The following is a 16,877-nucleotide window of genomic DNA, read 5'->3' as shown; positions in this document are numbered from 1 at the left end:
CTCATGTCTTTTTAATGAAGGGATTTGTAGGTAGGACCCCCCCAACCCCAACTGTTCTTCCATTCCCACTGGGAAGGCTGTCTTTGATCGCAGGAGCTAATTGCTGCAAACCTCCCAGGATGAGTTGTTTGGGGACTCAGATGAAGTCTTTGTAAGTAATCTAGGAAGAAGGCTGGGTGTGGGGTGTGTGTATTAAACAGCTTCTTCCTCCCATGGTCCCATCTGTGAGGTCACTCCACACAAATTCAGAACAATTTCAGATGTCCTGAACCTCTGGACCCTCCTCAGCCACTGCTACGGCAGAGCATCCTTGGCAGTGGCCCCTGTTTCTTTCTGAACCCAAATTTTATTGGCTTTTGCTTCTTAACTTCCCCCCTGCCACAGCAAGATGATGCTTAAATGGCAGAGATGGGAAATTTGGTCCCTCCTGGAAAATCACTGTGTGAGGAGGGGTGGAAATGGCCCCTTATTTCTAAGTTTAGCTGTTCAGCAACCACCAGCCTTTCCCAAACACCTTCTGTGGGCCAGGTCCTGTGGGATTCATGCTGGGCAGCAGGAATGCATCCCATCACCTCCAACTACAGCCTAATAGCCCTTGCACTTTGCTCTTTGCCTGCTGTGGGATGCAGCTGGGTAATTTCTGCTTTTCCCGAACTACTGTATTTCCCTGCAAAACTCTGCAGGTGCAATGCCTGCAGGGGACTCAGGGCTCTCCAACTGGATGGAGTCTGGGGAAAACAGAAACCTCAGTGGTGCTGCACAGGGAAGGAGAGAGCAATCCCCATCTCCGGGAACAGGCTGCAGGGCTGCAAGTGAGACAGAGATTGTCCCTGCCTGTGCGCCCAAGCCGTGCAGCCACTGCCAGCCCCACAGTGAGGGGACCCACAGGACAGGTCCTCACTGCAACCAGGCACAACCTGCCCCACCAGCCCTGCCAGGGAAGCACCGCACCCACAGCCCTGTGGCAGTTACAATCACACAACCTTCGAGCTCAGATATATTTATTTGCTCTCTGGTGGAAGACGTCACTGGGGCCACATCCTCTCGCCCTGCTGGCTTCCAACAGTGGTGTGGGGACACTGCTTGCCACTCAGCAGCACCCTGGGGGACCACAGGTGCCACCAGCACCTGGGGCTGTCAGCCCCTCCAGCAGCTGGAAGGGGTCACAGATCTTCTCCTGAAGGACAGAGAAAAACCCAGGGCAGGGTCAGGCCAGTGGGAAGCAAGACGCACCTGAGAAAGTGGAACTTGCCCCTGGCTCAATCCCTGCCAGCAGAGTAACCCAAGCAGACCTTCCTTAGCTATCACTGGGGACAGCTCCTGGGTCACTCCAGCTGCTTTTTCCTGCTGCAAGGAAGAAGCCAAGAGCTTGTCTGGGATTTGGCTCTGCTTTTATCTGAGAAATGCCTCCTGCTTGGACAGAGACCTGAGAAAATCTCCCCTTCCTAAGTACAAGGCTGCATTTCAGGGATACACAGCTGCAGGTTATCTCCCTTGTCTCTCCTGGCCCATCTACAGGCTGGCGAGACCACCAAGGAGAAGAGAGTGGCTTCCAGCAGATAGAATACTTTGTACTGCAGGGTCAGGGCTGGCAGCCAGGGCCAACCTGCTCTTCCATCAGAAGGAGGGGGAACAATGGGCAGGAAGAAACTGTGGGGGGGCCATCACCTCCCTGAGGCAGGCTGCACACAGACATCCCCGCAGGGGAAGGACGACTCCCCTTGGGAGACCTCAGGGAAGCCCAGCTGTCAGCCTCCACAGTCCCCATGGGCATGTTGGGGTGGTTAGAGCACAACCCTCTTTGGAATGCTCGTTTGGGTAGGGGTGCAGTTTGTCCTGACTGAGGCACCAAGCACCACTCTTGGTGTCCCATGAGCTCCAGCCTGGCCCAGAAGGACTCAGGTGTCTTGGTATCATGTCATTCTGATGACATAGAACACTCAGGTCCAAATTCCTTAACCCAGCCACGAAGCTACCCTCTAATGACCTTTGCTCCCTTGCGACAGCAGCCCTGCAGTGCTGCAGCACCACCAGCTCGGATCAGGAACTTGTCCGCAAACCTGGAGCTCTGCAAGATCGCAGCCATCTCAGCATCCACGTCCACCACCTCTCCTTCCTGGGGACAGAGGAATGGTCACAGGCCTGGGGTCCTGGATATGTGTCCCAGGGGACTCCAGCCACTCAGCCAGATGATGGGGAGAGTGAAAGCAGGAGCATGTCTTGGCCCAAACCCTGAAAAAACACCCACTAAAGCCAAGCATCAGACTTCAAACCATTCTGGGAAGCCACCATGGATGTCCTGCTTCTACCTTTACCACAAAGCAGTGCATCTGTCTCCCTTTCCTGTACATTCACACTCCCCTGGGTTTACACAGACCCTCAGCTCCTACCCACCATCCCCTCCACCAAAGCTTGCCCCCCAGATCACAGAGGATGCTGCTCTCTTCCCTACAGAGTCCCAGCATGCTCCCCAAACCTTGAAGGTGAAGTTGGCATCAAACACCAGCTCTTGCTCGTGCCCCACAATCCCACCATTGTAGATGACCTGTGCTGGCCCAGCCCAGCTGCCAGCCGGCACCTTGAACAGGCGGAAAGTTGCAGAAACAAAGCAGCAGTCACCTACAAGGGAGAGATTGGTGGCTTAGGCACTGAACACCTGGGCTTGGATCCCAGCACAGCCTCTCACAGAGCTGACACTCTCTGGCTGGATCCTCACCGACGATGTCCTCCAGCTGCTTGTCACCAATGGTGATGGGACTGGCAGTGACCAGGCATGGGGGGCTGAACCCCACCTCCTCAGCAATGCTGTACAGGTCTCTCCAGTACAGGGCTCCTCCCAGGCATTCTCCTGGCATGAGACAGACATGGGGGATGGAGGCAAAGGTCCAGTCCCCTATGCCATGTCACCCCATCCCACAACCCTACGCACCCCACAGCACCCTGTGCTTCTGGATGGTCTCACTCAGGCGCTGGCTGGCATAGACATCACTGAAGTACATCTCTCCCCCGGGCTGGAAGACAGCAAGGAGTGAAGGGAGACCTCAAGAAGCAAAGGGAAAAAAGGGGCAGGGAGAATTGGGAAGCCCCTAATCCTACCCTGCTTGGGACCCTCTGCAGAGACGCCCCCTCCCTGGCCCCATCCTACATCCCCACCTTGCTGGATCCCATTTGCTCCTTCTCAGTGGCACTCCAACAACAACCCCAACTCCAACCACACTTTGCTACCACAGGCACCAGCCCACCATCACCTTCAACACACGGAAGGCCTCCCGCAGCACAGCCCTCTTGTCAGGGGCAAGGTTGATCACACAGTTGGAGCTGTGGAGGAGGAGACCAAGACTTATCAGCACACTTTGCACCACCAGCTGCTGTGTGTCCCATTGCACCACTCAGGATTTGGAAACACCAATTTGACCATGAAAGGGGCAGACTCTGGTTTAGGATTTCCCTCTTCCTAGCACATGCTTCTGAAGCAGGTGACTTATTGGGATGCACACAGTCCCAGGAAGCAGCAGGACTGGGGGTGACCGTGCCCTACATAGCACCTACATGACAATATCGTAGCTCTCATCAGACAGTCCGGCATCACCCAGCTTCTCCATGTAACCATGGAAGAACGCCACATTTGGCTTTCGGTAGCCAAACTTATCCATGTGGTAGGCAATGTGCCTCTTTGCCAACTCAACCTGGCACAAAGAAGGGAATGATGTGGGGGAGGCTGCTGGGAGGATGAGGGAAAGCCCCAGATCTGTGCCGTACCTGGCCCTCGGTCATATCTATCCCAGTGACATGGCCCTGCTCCCCGACCAGCTGGCTCAGCAGGTAGCAGTCCCTGCCGCTGCCGCTGCCCAGGTCCAGAATCCGGCACGATGACAGGCACTCAGGGATCACTAGACCGCAGCCATAGTACCTGGGTGGATGCTGAGTTGAGCTGGGAGGAGATGCCCCATGGCATGACCAAGAAGGGGCTGCAGCCCATGGGGATGTGGCAGTGGAAGAGAGACCCTGGGGCTTACCTGGCCACCACCTCATCATGGATGTGCTTCAGAGCATCTCTCACCAGCTTGGGAAGGGGCCTGGCTGAAGTGATGCACGCATTGGTTTTGAGGTCCTCTGTCTTCTGCAGCTCTTTGCCATAGTAATCCTGAGATGGGAAGGATAGAGGCCACTAAACTGCGCTGAGCCCTGGCGGCTCCCCATGCTCTAAAACATGGTGGCTGTGCCTATACTTGTCCTGTACTTTGCTCACATGTCCTCTGGCTCTGACACTCTCACTTCCACCCAGCCAAAAATGACACTAAGGTCAGGCATTCCTTTGCCCCCATCCTCCCCAGCTCCCTTTGCTCACATGCACTGATGTGTTTGTGCAGGAGGGAATTTAATTCCCATTTTAGTAACTTTGCAGGCTGCAGCCACCATTTCCCTCACTGAGAAGAGCTCAAGGAACAAGGGCAGGGAAATGCCAGGTTACTCAGCTCCCCATCCCTGTGCACAAGAGGAGCAAAGCTCCCAACTGCACTGTCATTTTCATCTGGGCCCCGAAACAAGCTTTATCCTCTAATGGGAGCCAAGAACTCTGGCACAGCCCAGGCATGCACCCCCTGCCCAACTGCCCCATCCCTCCGCCAGTTCCCATCCATGCCCCTCACCTGCACCTCCTGGTGGATCTGGTCTTTGCAGAGAGTCGCCACTGCAACAGGAATATGGGGCTGGTGGCTGACGCCACAGAAATGGGCACCACACCAGGTCCTCCCAAGGGCTCTGAATCACCCTTTTCCGCCAGATAACGGGGCGCTTTTTGCTCTCCCCCAACAGAACCCTGAGAACTCCCCCAACTTGCAGACTAATAGGATGCTCCAGGGGGCACCTGACATCCCCCCACCCCAGAAAAAAACCAGAGAGATAAGCCCCCAAAGCATCCCTGTAGGGTAAATCCCCCCGCCCCCGCGCTTTGCAGAGAGCCCTTGGCCCCAAGGGCAGCCCCAGCACCCCGGGCAGAGGCGCTGGCCTGTCTCACTGCTTCCAGCTGCAGCGCCACAACCGGACTCTGCCCAGCACAGGCCACGCTCCTCCCTAATACCCCGTGCTGTCCCAGCATTCCACGCTGCCTGGGCCTGGCTTCCACCCTAACACCGCCTCCGGCCTGTCCTGGCCCCTGGCACACGGCCCCTGGCACACAGGCACAGCAAGGGCTGCTGGCCCCGCTCCCGTGGGGAGCACACTGCCATCGTTCATGGTTTTTGCTGCACCCACAGCCCCAAAACCCACCCTACTGCCTGTTCCCAAACAGCTCTGCACTTCCACAGTGCAGCCCTGTCCCTGCTCACCCCAAAGGCAGGGAGACACAAATTTAATGCCACAGGACTGCTGTAGCCTCTGCAGAGGACACGACCTTGGAAGGGATGAGCCACCTGCAGCAAGGGCACCCTGCCTCAGCAAAGCCCTCCAAGCTGAAGCAGAATGGAAGATCCTGGGGGGCAGAGACCCACCATCCCAAACAGTCTCCCCGATGCACAGGGACTGCCAGCAATAGAATCCAGGACAGACTGCTGCAGTTTGGTGGTGTTCAGGACAGCTTTTATTCCCAGCAAGAAACTCACAGGGAAAACTCTTATTCCCAAAGTGCACCTGCAAAGCTGGGGTCAGAATGTCACCCAAGGCAAAAATACTGGCAGGGATGAAGAGATCTAGCCCGAGAAGGCCCTGCAGCACAGGAGCCAAACTCCAGCAGCATTACAACAGGAATGTGGCAGGCCAGTGTTGGCTCTCAGCCTGCCTGCTCCTATCAGCTGGTGAAAAGCACACTCAGGGAAACAAGTGCTTCCCGTGCACTCCAAGTGCTCCAGATAAGCGACTTACCAAAAACAAGACACAGTATTTATAGTTGGTCCTGAATGTGAACAGGTCACTAGTCATCAACAGAGCAGTGTTGAACTGAGCACACCAGCTCATGATGGTCTCCTGCCTGCTTCCCAGACGGGCCTTTGGATACCTTCCCAACCACATACAAACACACACTACAGCCAAGGCTGCTTCATCAAAAGCTGGAGCAGCAGCCCAGGAAAAGGAATGCAGCTGAAGGCCGAAAGCAGCACATATGGGCTGGCAAAGGGATGATTTTCCAAACTCTGGCAGAGAGGAAAATAAGATAACCTCTGAGGAGGATGATGGCCAAACCACGTCTAGCTAGGCCACTGGCAGATGTGAGTGCTTAGATTCCTCGTTTCAGAAAGTCTGTGCTGGGACTGGCACCTCAGCCTACACTGAAGCATCTCTCACCCACCCAGGCACACTGATTAAAATGCCCTAAATAAACTGCACTCTGTGCCACCTCTGTGGCTAAATACAGACAAGTGAAAAACTGCAATCACCTGCATTTAAACACCATGCCTCAACTCTGCTCTTCTTGCCAAGGGTGTTGGTGCGGGCTGAGCACCTCATGCTACATGGGAAGTAAGCAGACACAGGAATTTTTGGAAGGGGCAAAGTTTCAGAGAAATTTCTTCCAGCCAGGTGTGGGTGCACAGGTGAGCATTCTGGAGAAGAGGTGTGGGTGCAGGCACACAAAAGGGAGCCACGTGCCCAGAAACACAGACTCTGCACTTATCCCAGCTGACATCCAGCATCATTCAGACACAGTTCAGAGCCCCAGGGGCTGGAGCGGAGAGGATGCTTCACTCCCTCAGTGCTGGTAGAGATTTCCTCATGCCTTCGGTTTCCTTTCATTTCAGCAAGTGACTCAGCTGGTCCTGAAGGTTTGACGAGCGCTCCACACTGGGCACCAAGCAAGAGGAGATTCATGGTGAGATCTGCTCCCACACTGTGCTGTGCTGCCTGTGCCCAAGGGACCAGAGCAGCTCTAGAGCTGACTTTACAGCAAAGAGAAACCTCTGTGTCCCCACAAAGCAAACCTCACTTCATGCACCCTGCTGTACACAGCTCTGCTCCCACCATCCTCATCTCTCACAAGCAGCCTCACACACTCTATCACATCAGTAAAACAAAAGAAAGTTTTGGTATGAATCCTGTCTCTTCATTCAAATTCCCATCTCTTCACAATACTGAAGAGAGCATCTACTGAACATATTGAAGAGAGCATGGGCCAGTATCTACCTCAAAAGCAGCTGCGAAAACCTTTCCATTCTGCTTTCCCCCATCCAACTCCATCACCTCCCCCTTTCCATCCCCACATGCATGTCCCCCAGGTCCTCCCAGAACTCACTTCTTTTGAATTGCTTCTTGCCTAGATGAGAAAAGGAAAGACAAAAAGAGCATTAGAGAAACAAAATCTCAGTCACGGTTTATGTTATGTCAAACAAGGGCTCAAGAGGCCAAAACTCCAGGGTGTTACTGGATTAAGTCCTGGGGGACAGAAGCAGCACTGGCTTCTCCTTCTTAGGCCCAGGTGCATCACAGACACTCATGGGAGACATAGTGCATGACAAACAGGAGGCAAAAATTTCAGCTCCCACCCCAAAACAGCCTGAAGAGGGCTGGAAAATTCCAGCTGCAGGGCCTGCTCAGCTTTGAAGAACTGAAAAAGAGGGATCAGTCTGAGCTGGCAGCTTCATGCAAAGTCTTTTAAGAAGAACAGAAAAGAACTCAGGGATCCACTCAGCCCCCAAGAGAGAACACCTGGTGTCCCCTACTTACTGGTACTGTAGATGAGTAGTTATTATGGCCATTTTTCTTAAACTCTGTGGAGAACAAAACAAAGAATGAATGCCTACACAAATGACAGTGCAAGCTGTCCTAATGCCCTAGAGAGTTCTTCCAGCACAGCCACTACTGCATTGCTGCACTGCCTCCAAAACACCCCTGCTGGTACTATCAGCAGAGGCACATTTCCCTCTCCTTTCCCAGTGACAGGCAGAGACACAAGTGCTTTTTTTCAGCCCACAGTCCCTCAAGCTTTCTGCCAAAGAGAGCACAGCTTGAGGGCTGGCCAGCCAGCAGGACACCAGGAGTCCAGCAGCACTGGATCTGAGGAAGCACTAAATTATTCTGGCCACCGGTCCTGATGCCTGAAGTAATGAAGTAATTTCACTCCAGGGCCCCGGTAGCACGGGTGCAAACTGTTCTTACCACCCTCCTCCCCTCCCATCCCTAGAAAAACTGCTGCTCGAGCACAAGAACACAGCTTACATCTTCCGAGTGCAAGATGGCATCCTCTTGCATCACCATGTTTCTCGCAGCTTGACCCAGGAGCTAAAAGAGGTACAGACCAGACTGAGACGCTGCAGCTTTGCGTTTCCCGAGGCCCCGTGACGGCTGGCAGGGTGACACTGGGGTGACACCGTGCGGGGATCACGGCGGTCCCGTGAGAGCACATCCACCGGCAGCGCCTGAGGCACCGCTCCCACCTGTCACCCTGGAGAGCTGGCAGTCACCCTCCCACCTGCCACCGCCGCAGTCCCGAGGCGCTGCCCAGCCGTGCCCGCATCCCGGTCTCGCTGTCCCCCGTCCCTGCCCGGACACGAGGATGTGTCCCCTTCCTCGGACTACAGCTCCCAGCGTGCATTGCGAAGCCTTCCCCGCTCCCAGCTCTGCTCCGGCCCTGTAATCGGCTGGCCACCGGCAGCCGCCGCTCACCTCGGCGCTACGGGAGCCCTTCAGCACCTGCTTAGTGAGAGCGATCACGTCGGTGCCGCAGCTCGTCACCTTCTCGGTCAGGAGCCCCTTCACCGAGTGCCCAAAGCGCGCCTGGGCATCCGCCGCGCCCCCCGCCGCCATCTTACCCCGCCCGCATCCCGCCCCGCCTACCCCCGGGAGCCTCTACGGCGAGCGCCGGGGGCCTGAAGGCTCGGGAAGGCGCAGAGCCCGCGGAAACACTGCTGCAAGGGCCCTCTGTTCCCAAAGGACTCCCCCAGAACACCTCATCGCTTCGGGCACGGACACCCACAGGCTTCCCAGCACTGACAAGCACAGACCAAGGCTGACCAGCGCTGACCAGGGTTTCTCAGCCCTGACCAGTACTTCTCCTGTACCGACCAGAGCTCACCAGCATTGCCGAGGGCTGCCCGGCAGTGTCAAGTGCTACCCGTGTCTCCCCAGCAGTGACAAGCGCTGATGACCAGGGATGCTCCGGGCTTATCAGCATTTGTAGTGCTGCCCGTTCCCTCCCGGATCTGTCGAGGCGCTCCCAGGCTGGGGATGAATTCCAGTGCTCCGCCAGACTCCCATAGCTGTGCTCACGGCACCCAGGACAGACCTCGAGGGCTCAGCTGTCCCCACACGCCTGGCCCACCACAGGGCCCTGGGGATGGAACCCCAAGGACAGATCCGACCCTGGGCATCCCCTGGCCCCCAGCGCGCTGGATGCAGCTCCCCATGGCCACCCAGGGTGGCCGTGGCCCCGCTGCCCTCGCCCCCCGCCATGTGCCCACAGCTGCAGAGCTGGCCACGGGCCCAGCGCCCGGCTCCCCCCTCATCGTCCCCCCGATAAGGAGCCGAGCCCGCCTCAGAGTCAAGGAGACGACCCCGCAGCCGCTATAAGGGCCCCCCGCGCGCCGCAGCCCCGCAGCCGGCCCCGCCATGCCGCTGCTGGGTGCCCTGCTGCTGGCCCTGGCCCTGCTCTGCACCTGGCGGCTGGCGCGCCGGCGGGACACGCTGGCAATGCCCACAGGCACAGCTTTGGGGCGCCCACGGAGCCTGCCGGCACTGCCGCTGGTGGGGAGCCTGCTGCAGCTGGCCGGGCACCCCCAGCTCCACCTGCGGCTGTGGCGCCTGCAGGGACACTACGGCAGCCTCTACGCCCTCTGGATGGGCTCCCACTACGTGGTGGTGGTGAACAGCTATCGGCACGCCAGGGAGGTGCTGCTGAAGAAAGGCAAAGACTTCGCTGGACGGCCCCGCACCGTGAGTCGGCAGCAGGTTTTGGGGACCCCTTCCCACTGTGGCGTGGGGTGAGGCGGGGGACGCTCCCAAAAAAGACACTGGCACCAGCAGGGTCCGTGTCCCCTCCCCATCCTGGCCGCAGCAAGCCAGGGGCAGGGCGGACCCTCCACACCAGGTTCCCCAGGGCCAGCCCTGTCATCCTCCATCCCAAGGGTGCCTGTTTTTCCTGCAGCTGGCTGCATCCCTGGGCACGGGGATGTGGGTTCAGGTACTACCAGGCTCCCTGCACCCCTTAAGTTCCCTGGGCATCCTAGAGTCCCTAACCTTCACATCTGTCCCCAGACCTCTTTATCAGTCTTGGGCAGGGAGAAAACAAAGCTCATGTCCTGTGCTTTGCCTGCCTGCATTAACCTCTAGCCTCCCGGACCATTTCTGGGATGGGGTGAGATGATCATCCATCCCCCGTGAGGCTGCCCTGCAGCAGGGTGACCCTGGGACTGCCTGTCCCTCAGGTGACCACGGACCTGCTGTCCCGGGGAGGCAAGGACATCGCCTTTGCCAGCTACGGGCCGCTCTGGAAGTTCCAGCGCAAGCTGGTGCACACTGCCCTCTCCATGTTTGGGGAGGGCTCGCTCGCCCTCGAGAGGATCAGTAAGTGCCTCCCTCCAGCCCCAGGCTGCCAGCTCCCTCGCACGTTGTACTTTTTCTTCTTAAGTGCCCTGATTCCCTGGGAACCAAGGAAAGACACTGTCTCAGGTATCCCCAGGTATCTCCTCAGCTTGCCAGGCAGGAGCTCTGTCCCTCTCCTTATATCCATTGTACTTTACCAACACCTCTCCACGCAGCTCCCCACTCTGCCCAGGAGGACATCCTTGCACATCTCCATTCTTTCTGCTCCTCCTCAGCACCCAGCATTGTACCTTCTGCCCAACCCAGCCCCTCAGGGCCCAGCCCTGTCTGGGGCGTGCTCTCTGCAGGCTGCACACCCCAAATGAGCAGGGGACCCCTCCTTCCAGCCCCCAGATGCCCCTTTCACCCCCTTAGCTTAATCATCACTCCCTCATCACCCTCTGGTCTGCCTCTCCTCCACCCCAGTCTGCCGGGAGGCTGCATCCCTGTGCGAGACACTCAGCGCTGCGCAGGACACAGCCCTGGACATGGCCCCCGAACTCACACGGGCTGTTACCAACGTGGTCTGCTCCCTCTGCTTCAACTCCTCATACCAGCGTGGGGACCCTGAGTTTGAGGCCATGCTGGAGTATAGCCAGGGTATTGTGGACACCGTGGCCAAGGAGAGCTTGGTGGACATCTTCCCCTGGCTCCAGGTGAGCAGGAACACAGGCACTGCCCATTTCTCTCACCTCAGATGAGAGGAAGGAGCTGGGATGTGTCCTGTAGGAGGTCCCCTGAGTTAGGAGGGTCCCTGTCCTGGTGACCCACCAGAGCCAAGTACACACTGGTGGGCACAGAGTGACTGCCTGGGGGCCTGCAGGGGTTGGGCTGGGATGAGCTGTAGCCTGTTGTAATATGCTATGCTCCCTCAGATATTTCCCAACAAGGACCTGGCCCTGCTGAAGAAATGCCTCCAGGTCCGGGACCAGCTGCTCCTGCAGAAATTCACTGAACACAAGGTGCCAGCAGGGCCAGGACAGGGAGATGCTGGAGCTGGGGTGGTGGGCACTGTGCCCAGGACAGCCTAGCTCATGTATGTCCCTTGGCAGGAAGCTTTCTGCGGAGATACCGTGAAGGATCTCATGGATGCCCTCCTGCAAGTGAGGCTCAGTGCCGAGAACAGCAGCCCTCCAGAGCCAGGGCTGGAGCTGACTGACGACCACCTCCTCATGACAGTGGGAGACATCTTTGGGGCCGGTGTGGAGACCACCACGACTGTGCTCAAATGGGCTGTGCTTTATCTGCTCCACTACCCTGAGGTAGGGTCTGTACCCTACAGTGGGGGCTTGGGTTCCCCCCAGCACCAGGGATGTCATGGGGAGTTTTGGGGAAGGCAGATGCCAAAAGAGAAGTCGGGCTCTGCAGATAAGTGGGATCAGGCTGTGGGCACTTCTGCCCCACACAGCCTGACAGAACATGCTGATTATGCTGGGTGTACTCCACTGTACACAGGGCACCCTACTCCCTGGGCTCCCACACTGGTCTTTGCTTTCCTCCCAGATCCAGAGGAAGATCCAGGAGGAAATGGACCATAAGATCGGCCTGGTGCGTCACCCCCACCTCAGTGACCGCCCACTGCTGCCCTACCTGGAGGCCACCATCAGTGAAGTGCTGCGCATTCGGCCCGTGTCACCCCTGCTCATCCCGCATGTGTCCCTTGCTGACACCAGGTGAGACCCCCCTGGGGCACATCCAGGTCATGGGCAGAGACTGTGGGGAGGAGTGGGTGCCTCACTCTGTGTCCGCTTTGCAGCATTGGGGAATACACCATCCCCAAGGGTGCCAGGGTCATCATCAACCTCTGGTCTGTGCACCACGACGAGAAGGAGTGGGACAAGCCTGAGGAGTTCAATCCTGGTGGGTTGTGTGATCCCCATCCTCTCCTGGGCCAGGGGATGGCTGGGTGGGTGCAGCAGGAGAGGCTGAGCCCTGGGAGAGGCTTGGTGCTGGGAGGCTGGATCCTGCTTCTGCCCATCTGGGGCATTGCACCTCTCTGCTCCTGCAGCTCCCGGGAGGGACACATATCTCATGAACTCAGGCAGGTCTCAGGCAGAAGGGATCACCCTGCTGATGCCAGTGGTGCCCCTTCCCCTTGCAGGCCGCTTCCTGGATGAGCGGGGCCAGCACATCCATTCGCCCTCACCCAGCTACCTCCCCTTTGGAGCTGGGATCCGTGTCTGCCTGGGAAAAGTCCTGGCCAAGATGGAGCTCTTCCTCTTCCTGGCCTGGGTGCTGCAGAGGTTCACACTCGAGTGCCCCGAGGACCAGCCCCTGCCCTCGCTGGAGGGCAAGTTTGGTGTCGTGCTGCAGGTGCAGAAATTTCAGGTGAAGGCCAGGCTGAGGGAGGCCTGGAGAGCGGCTTCATGATGGGGAGGAGCTCTCGATCCAAGGCAGGGGGGTGGGGGGTGGGACCAGAGAGGCTGCCCCATGGATGGGGGTTATCCAGATAAAGCTATTCCCAACACAGCATGGCTCCAGCTACTTTTTGGGCAGGAGATGGAGGACAGGGTTAAGTGTGAGATGTATGGTGGCCCCACAACTTGCTGGGGGCACTGGGCTCAGCTGAGAGGCTGTGGCCTCTGCAGCAGCATGGTAGCTCCTGCCTGCTCACTGTCCCGAGCACTCACTGTCTGGCTGGATTTTGGCCATCATTCCAGCAGCAGCAGCACAACCTTCCTGTAACGCAAGGGGCCGTGTTTGCTTTGCTTTTGCCAAAAACTACTGTGCCATGGAGGGCAGCGTGTAATTAGGTTTCTGATTCTCTATTACTTGACCTCTTAATATTTAACTAAATAGCTGCACAGCTATGGCTCAGGGCCCCTGGAGGGAAAGCAGCCAAGGCAGAGGGGAAAGCCCCACAGAGCCCCAGCACAATGTGACACCCCAGCCCTGCACACCACCTCATTTTCCCCCTGCCCTCTCTCTTGCTAGCAGGCAGGAAAACAGACATGAACTTCCCCACCACTGAACCTTCTGCTCGGTGTGTATGAATTCTTTCAAACCCCCAGCACTTGGCTTTCATGCAGCCCCTTCAACACCAGCATCTGGATGAGGAAGGCAATGCATCTGTAGCCTGGCACAGCACTAGGAGCACCCTCCCTCCTCACAGTCCATTTTCCTGAGGGCTCAGGGTGGTAGGGGAGAGCTACCTAGGAGGGAGGAGCTAGGGAGCTACCTAGGAGGAAGAACTGCCATGCACATACCTGTCCCAAGGGCAGTCCTCAGGCCGATTTGAGCAGCTGACCCACCAGAAGCCGGGCAGAGGGAGCACAGCAGGAGCCCAGACCCACTGCTGCTGCAGAATCTCTGATGGCTTCTAAGGGCAGAGCCCCACACACCTTCCTGCTTTCCTGTCTGTTTCCATCACTCCAGGGGTGCCACTGGGTTTCCAATCCCTCCACTTCTGCTAGGACACACTGAAGCTGTATGGGTGAAGGGGGATGGGACTCAGAACGGGCTTTGGGAAAACTTGGCTAAACATGATGCTCTGGGCTTTCCTGGGGATTGGCACCTCCATGCCAGCCTTGTCCTTCCCCTGCCCCAGATCCTGTCATTGGCAGCACACACTGGCAGGGATGCTCCACTCCAGTGTCCTAAAGCATTGTGATGCCTCCAGGAGCATCAACAGGACCTCCAGCACATTTGTGCCCCTTTGCCAAGGCATTTGATTTTGCTCTTGGTAAGGGAAAGGATTTTCTCCTTGCCAGAATTGACACAGGGCTGGCACCTTACTGTTTGCCAATGCACCCACACAACTGCTAAAAGCCAGCATACACCTGGGGCAGAAATTAAACCCTTTAACCCAGGGTTGTTTCTAACCTGAGGAATCCCTCCAGCCACAGCCTCTTGCAGTCCACCTTCCCCATTTGCCAGGGCTGGCATGTGCTGTCCTAGGCCGGGTGACCAGCACGTGCTGCAAATCCCAGCACCCCAAGCTGGGCCCTGCTGCAGGGTGTCTTGCCTCCCACCCAGCCCACCTCCTCTCCACCAGGAGAAGATGCTGCTGGGGAAATTCAGTGCCTACAACCAGCTGCCTGGGACTTTGTGAGCTGGTAAACAGCCCCTGGCATGGCTACTCCCTGCTCTGGGAGTGGGTAGAGGCACCGCTGAATCACCTGGCTGGTATTCTTATCCTGACAGCTGCTCCAGAGCTGTGCACCCAAACCCCTGGCTCCATCAGAAGGCTTCACCTGGGCCACTGGCTCCAGCTCCCTAGGCAAAGGGGTTCTGCAAGGGAGGAACTGGTCATGATGGAAAGAATGAAGGTTTTTCATTCATGGCTGTTCCCACACTGTTTCTTGGGTACACCATGAAGCAGATGTGCAGCTTGCTGAGGGCACTGGGCAGAGCAAGCCTGAGCCTTTCCATCATACAAACTCATTTTGGGGGGCACAGCCACCCCCACAGCACCTGGCTGACCCAGCTAGACCACAGGTCTCAGCTCAGAAGCCCTCCAAGTTTGAGAGGCTCCTCTTTGCACCAGGCACAGGCTGACCCTGGACTGTGCTGGAGAATGACAGCCAGTCCAGGAGGAGCAGGAGACGCTTGGAATACCTGTGGGCTCTGCAGCAGGCATGGTGCCAGGAGAGCTGAGTAAGCACAGACCTCAGGACACAGCTGTTTGCCGGCTGAAAACAAATCGAGAAAGAAGCCGGCAGCCTGTGACCCCCCGGCACAGAGACTGCAGTGCTTGCACCGCCGTCGCGACGGCCCCGCAGCGGGCACCCATCCCATCTGATAAAAACAGATCTGGGCTGCAATGATAGGGGGAACCAGCTCTGATGAAGAGGCTACTCATCCTGGCCTTCCCAGGCTGCCCACTGTTGGATGCTGTGGGGCTTGCCTGAGCCAGGGCTGCCTGTCTGCCCCCATCCCAGCCTGGTCCAAGCTTTTCCTATATAAACCAAAAAAAAAAACCAAAAAAACCACCAAACCAAAAAACAGCAAAAGCCTCCCTGGGATGTGTTGCACAGGTGGTGATGGGGGGCCAGGAAGCAGCAGCCTTTGAGGAGAAATACTCATTCAGGACAGCTGGACTGTGCCCCAGCTCCCTGCCAAACTCTGCCAGGAGCAGGTCAGGCTGGGATGAGTCCAGCATGCAGAGAACCAGAGGAGATAAGGCTGTGGGAATGTGGGAACCCGGGCTGTGCAGAACAGCAACTGAGAACCACTGACTCACATCCCCGAGTGGTGGGGGTGCCCAGGAGCCCAAAACTCCCATCACTCAGCAGAACAGCCTCATGCTGGCAGTGGAGCTGCTCATACTGCTTCTCTCCAGGCTTCCTGCCCCAGGAAGCTTTTGATGACTGTGTAACACAGAGCTTAACTGCACCTTGGCTTTCCTTAGCCTCCAGTTAGGCAGGCAAAGCTCTGAGAGCAGGCTTCCAGCAAGCATCAAGACAATTCCCTCCTCCTCCTCCATCTTCAGCCAACACCCATCCACGGGAATGTACAAACATGCAAACATATGCAGCAAGAAGATCACACCAGTGCTCCCAGATGATGAGTTTGCATCCTTGCAGAGCTGAGGAGTCCCTTGGGAACACCAAGGAGATGCTGCAGTACCCCACTGATCACAGAAGCCTCTGCTGTGCCCAGGGGACACTCTCTCTGAGCCACCACACTGTGCTCTTCACCTGTTCCCAGGCAACATAACCCCAGCCCACCTGCTAAGTCCTTGCCCTCGGAGCCAGCTTCAGTGGCCAAAACCATTCCGTGTAAGCAGCTCCACGCTGCCACGGACTCCAGCAAAAACAGACTTAAAGGAGTACTGGCAGCCACACCTAGAGCACATGCTAAAGCAGAACATGGAGCAGTAGACTGCCATACATTTGTTCTCAACCTGCTGCATTATTGTAACTCAATTTTGAAACGATGTATTCATTACTCCAAATAAAAGACCCTTATAGCTGGGAATGAGTGGGGTTTGGTGCTCCAGTGCTAGAGATGCACATCTGCATCTCCATGTGAGGTCCTCACACCGCCAGCATTTTACACAGTGTGCATTTGGAGGAGAGCTCTCTTTGGGCCATGCTGGCTTCTTACACAGGGATATACGTGAGGGTGAAGCACCTTTCCAAAGCTTCAAAGCTGGAGCTTTGGGAGTCCCCTGCCTGCCTGAAGAGGCACCAGCCAAGGTATGCCCAAAGAGCTCACCTGCCCCATGTCCTGCCCTTCACCACTCCTTCCCATACCAGCTGCCCCTTGGCTGCAGGCCTAAAATCCTAAAGCACTGAAAGTCATTAACAGTCCTGCTCCTCAGGCACTTGTGAGCTGAAGAGACCATGCTTTGTGCCCCATTTATTTCTTTATGGTCTCTAAATATTCAAATAAGCTCTAGAAGTCATAAAAAAGGCACACCACTGCTT

At 56.9% G+C, this 16,877-nt stretch overlaps 3 protein-coding genes across 3 annotated transcripts; 1 reads left to right on the top strand and 2 right to left on the bottom strand.

The window, feature by feature from the left end:
- Positions 1-984: 984 nt before the first annotated feature.
- AS3MT (arsenite methyltransferase) lies at positions 985-5,098 on the bottom strand. Its single transcript, XM_088060058.1, has 11 exons — positions 4,990-5,098; positions 4,650-4,690; positions 4,017-4,144; positions 3,760-3,910; positions 3,550-3,686; positions 3,249-3,318; positions 2,930-3,011; positions 2,717-2,848; positions 2,477-2,619; positions 1,988-2,116; positions 985-1,177 (listed from the first exon to the last, which is right to left on the bottom strand). Exons 1-11 carry the CDS (start codon positions 5,096-5,098, stop codon positions 1,091-1,093), a joined length of 1,209 nt encoding a protein of 402 aa, XP_087916184.1. The 3' UTR covers positions 985-1,090.
- Positions 5,099-5,550: 452 nt separating this feature from the next.
- On the bottom strand, positions 5,551-8,740 carry BORCS7 (BLOC-1 related complex subunit 7). Its single transcript, XM_005520704.3, has 5 exons — positions 8,593-8,740; positions 8,146-8,208; positions 7,654-7,697; positions 7,223-7,243; positions 5,551-6,774 (listed from the first exon to the last, which is right to left on the bottom strand). Exons 1-5 carry the CDS (start codon positions 8,731-8,733, stop codon positions 6,723-6,725), a joined length of 321 nt encoding a protein of 106 aa, XP_005520761.1. The 5' UTR covers positions 8,734-8,740; the 3' UTR covers positions 5,551-6,722.
- Positions 8,741-9,534: 794 nt separating this feature from the next.
- Positions 9,535-16,872, top strand: CYP17A1 (cytochrome P450 family 17 subfamily A member 1). The gene is made up of 8 exons (XM_005520703.3): positions 9,535-9,858; positions 10,350-10,488; positions 10,933-11,162; positions 11,382-11,468; positions 11,559-11,768; positions 12,010-12,179; positions 12,263-12,366; positions 12,608-16,872. The coding sequence occupies exons 1-8, from the start codon at positions 9,535-9,537 to the stop codon at positions 12,874-12,876; spliced, it is 1,533 nt and encodes a 510-aa protein (XP_005520760.1). The 3' UTR covers positions 12,877-16,872.
- The last annotated feature ends 5 nt before the right edge of the window (positions 16,873-16,877 follow it).

This window comes from Pseudopodoces humilis, chromosome 9, assembly GCF_049639895.1.
Source record: "Pseudopodoces humilis isolate 2021_Gansu_Grassland_sample_001 chromosome 9, ASM4963989v1, whole genome shotgun sequence".
Lineage (NCBI taxonomy): Eukaryota > Metazoa > Chordata > Aves > Passeriformes > Paridae > Pseudopodoces > Pseudopodoces humilis.
Note: the sequence above shows the minus strand (reverse complement) of the source record. Positions and strands in the feature narration are given on the sequence as shown.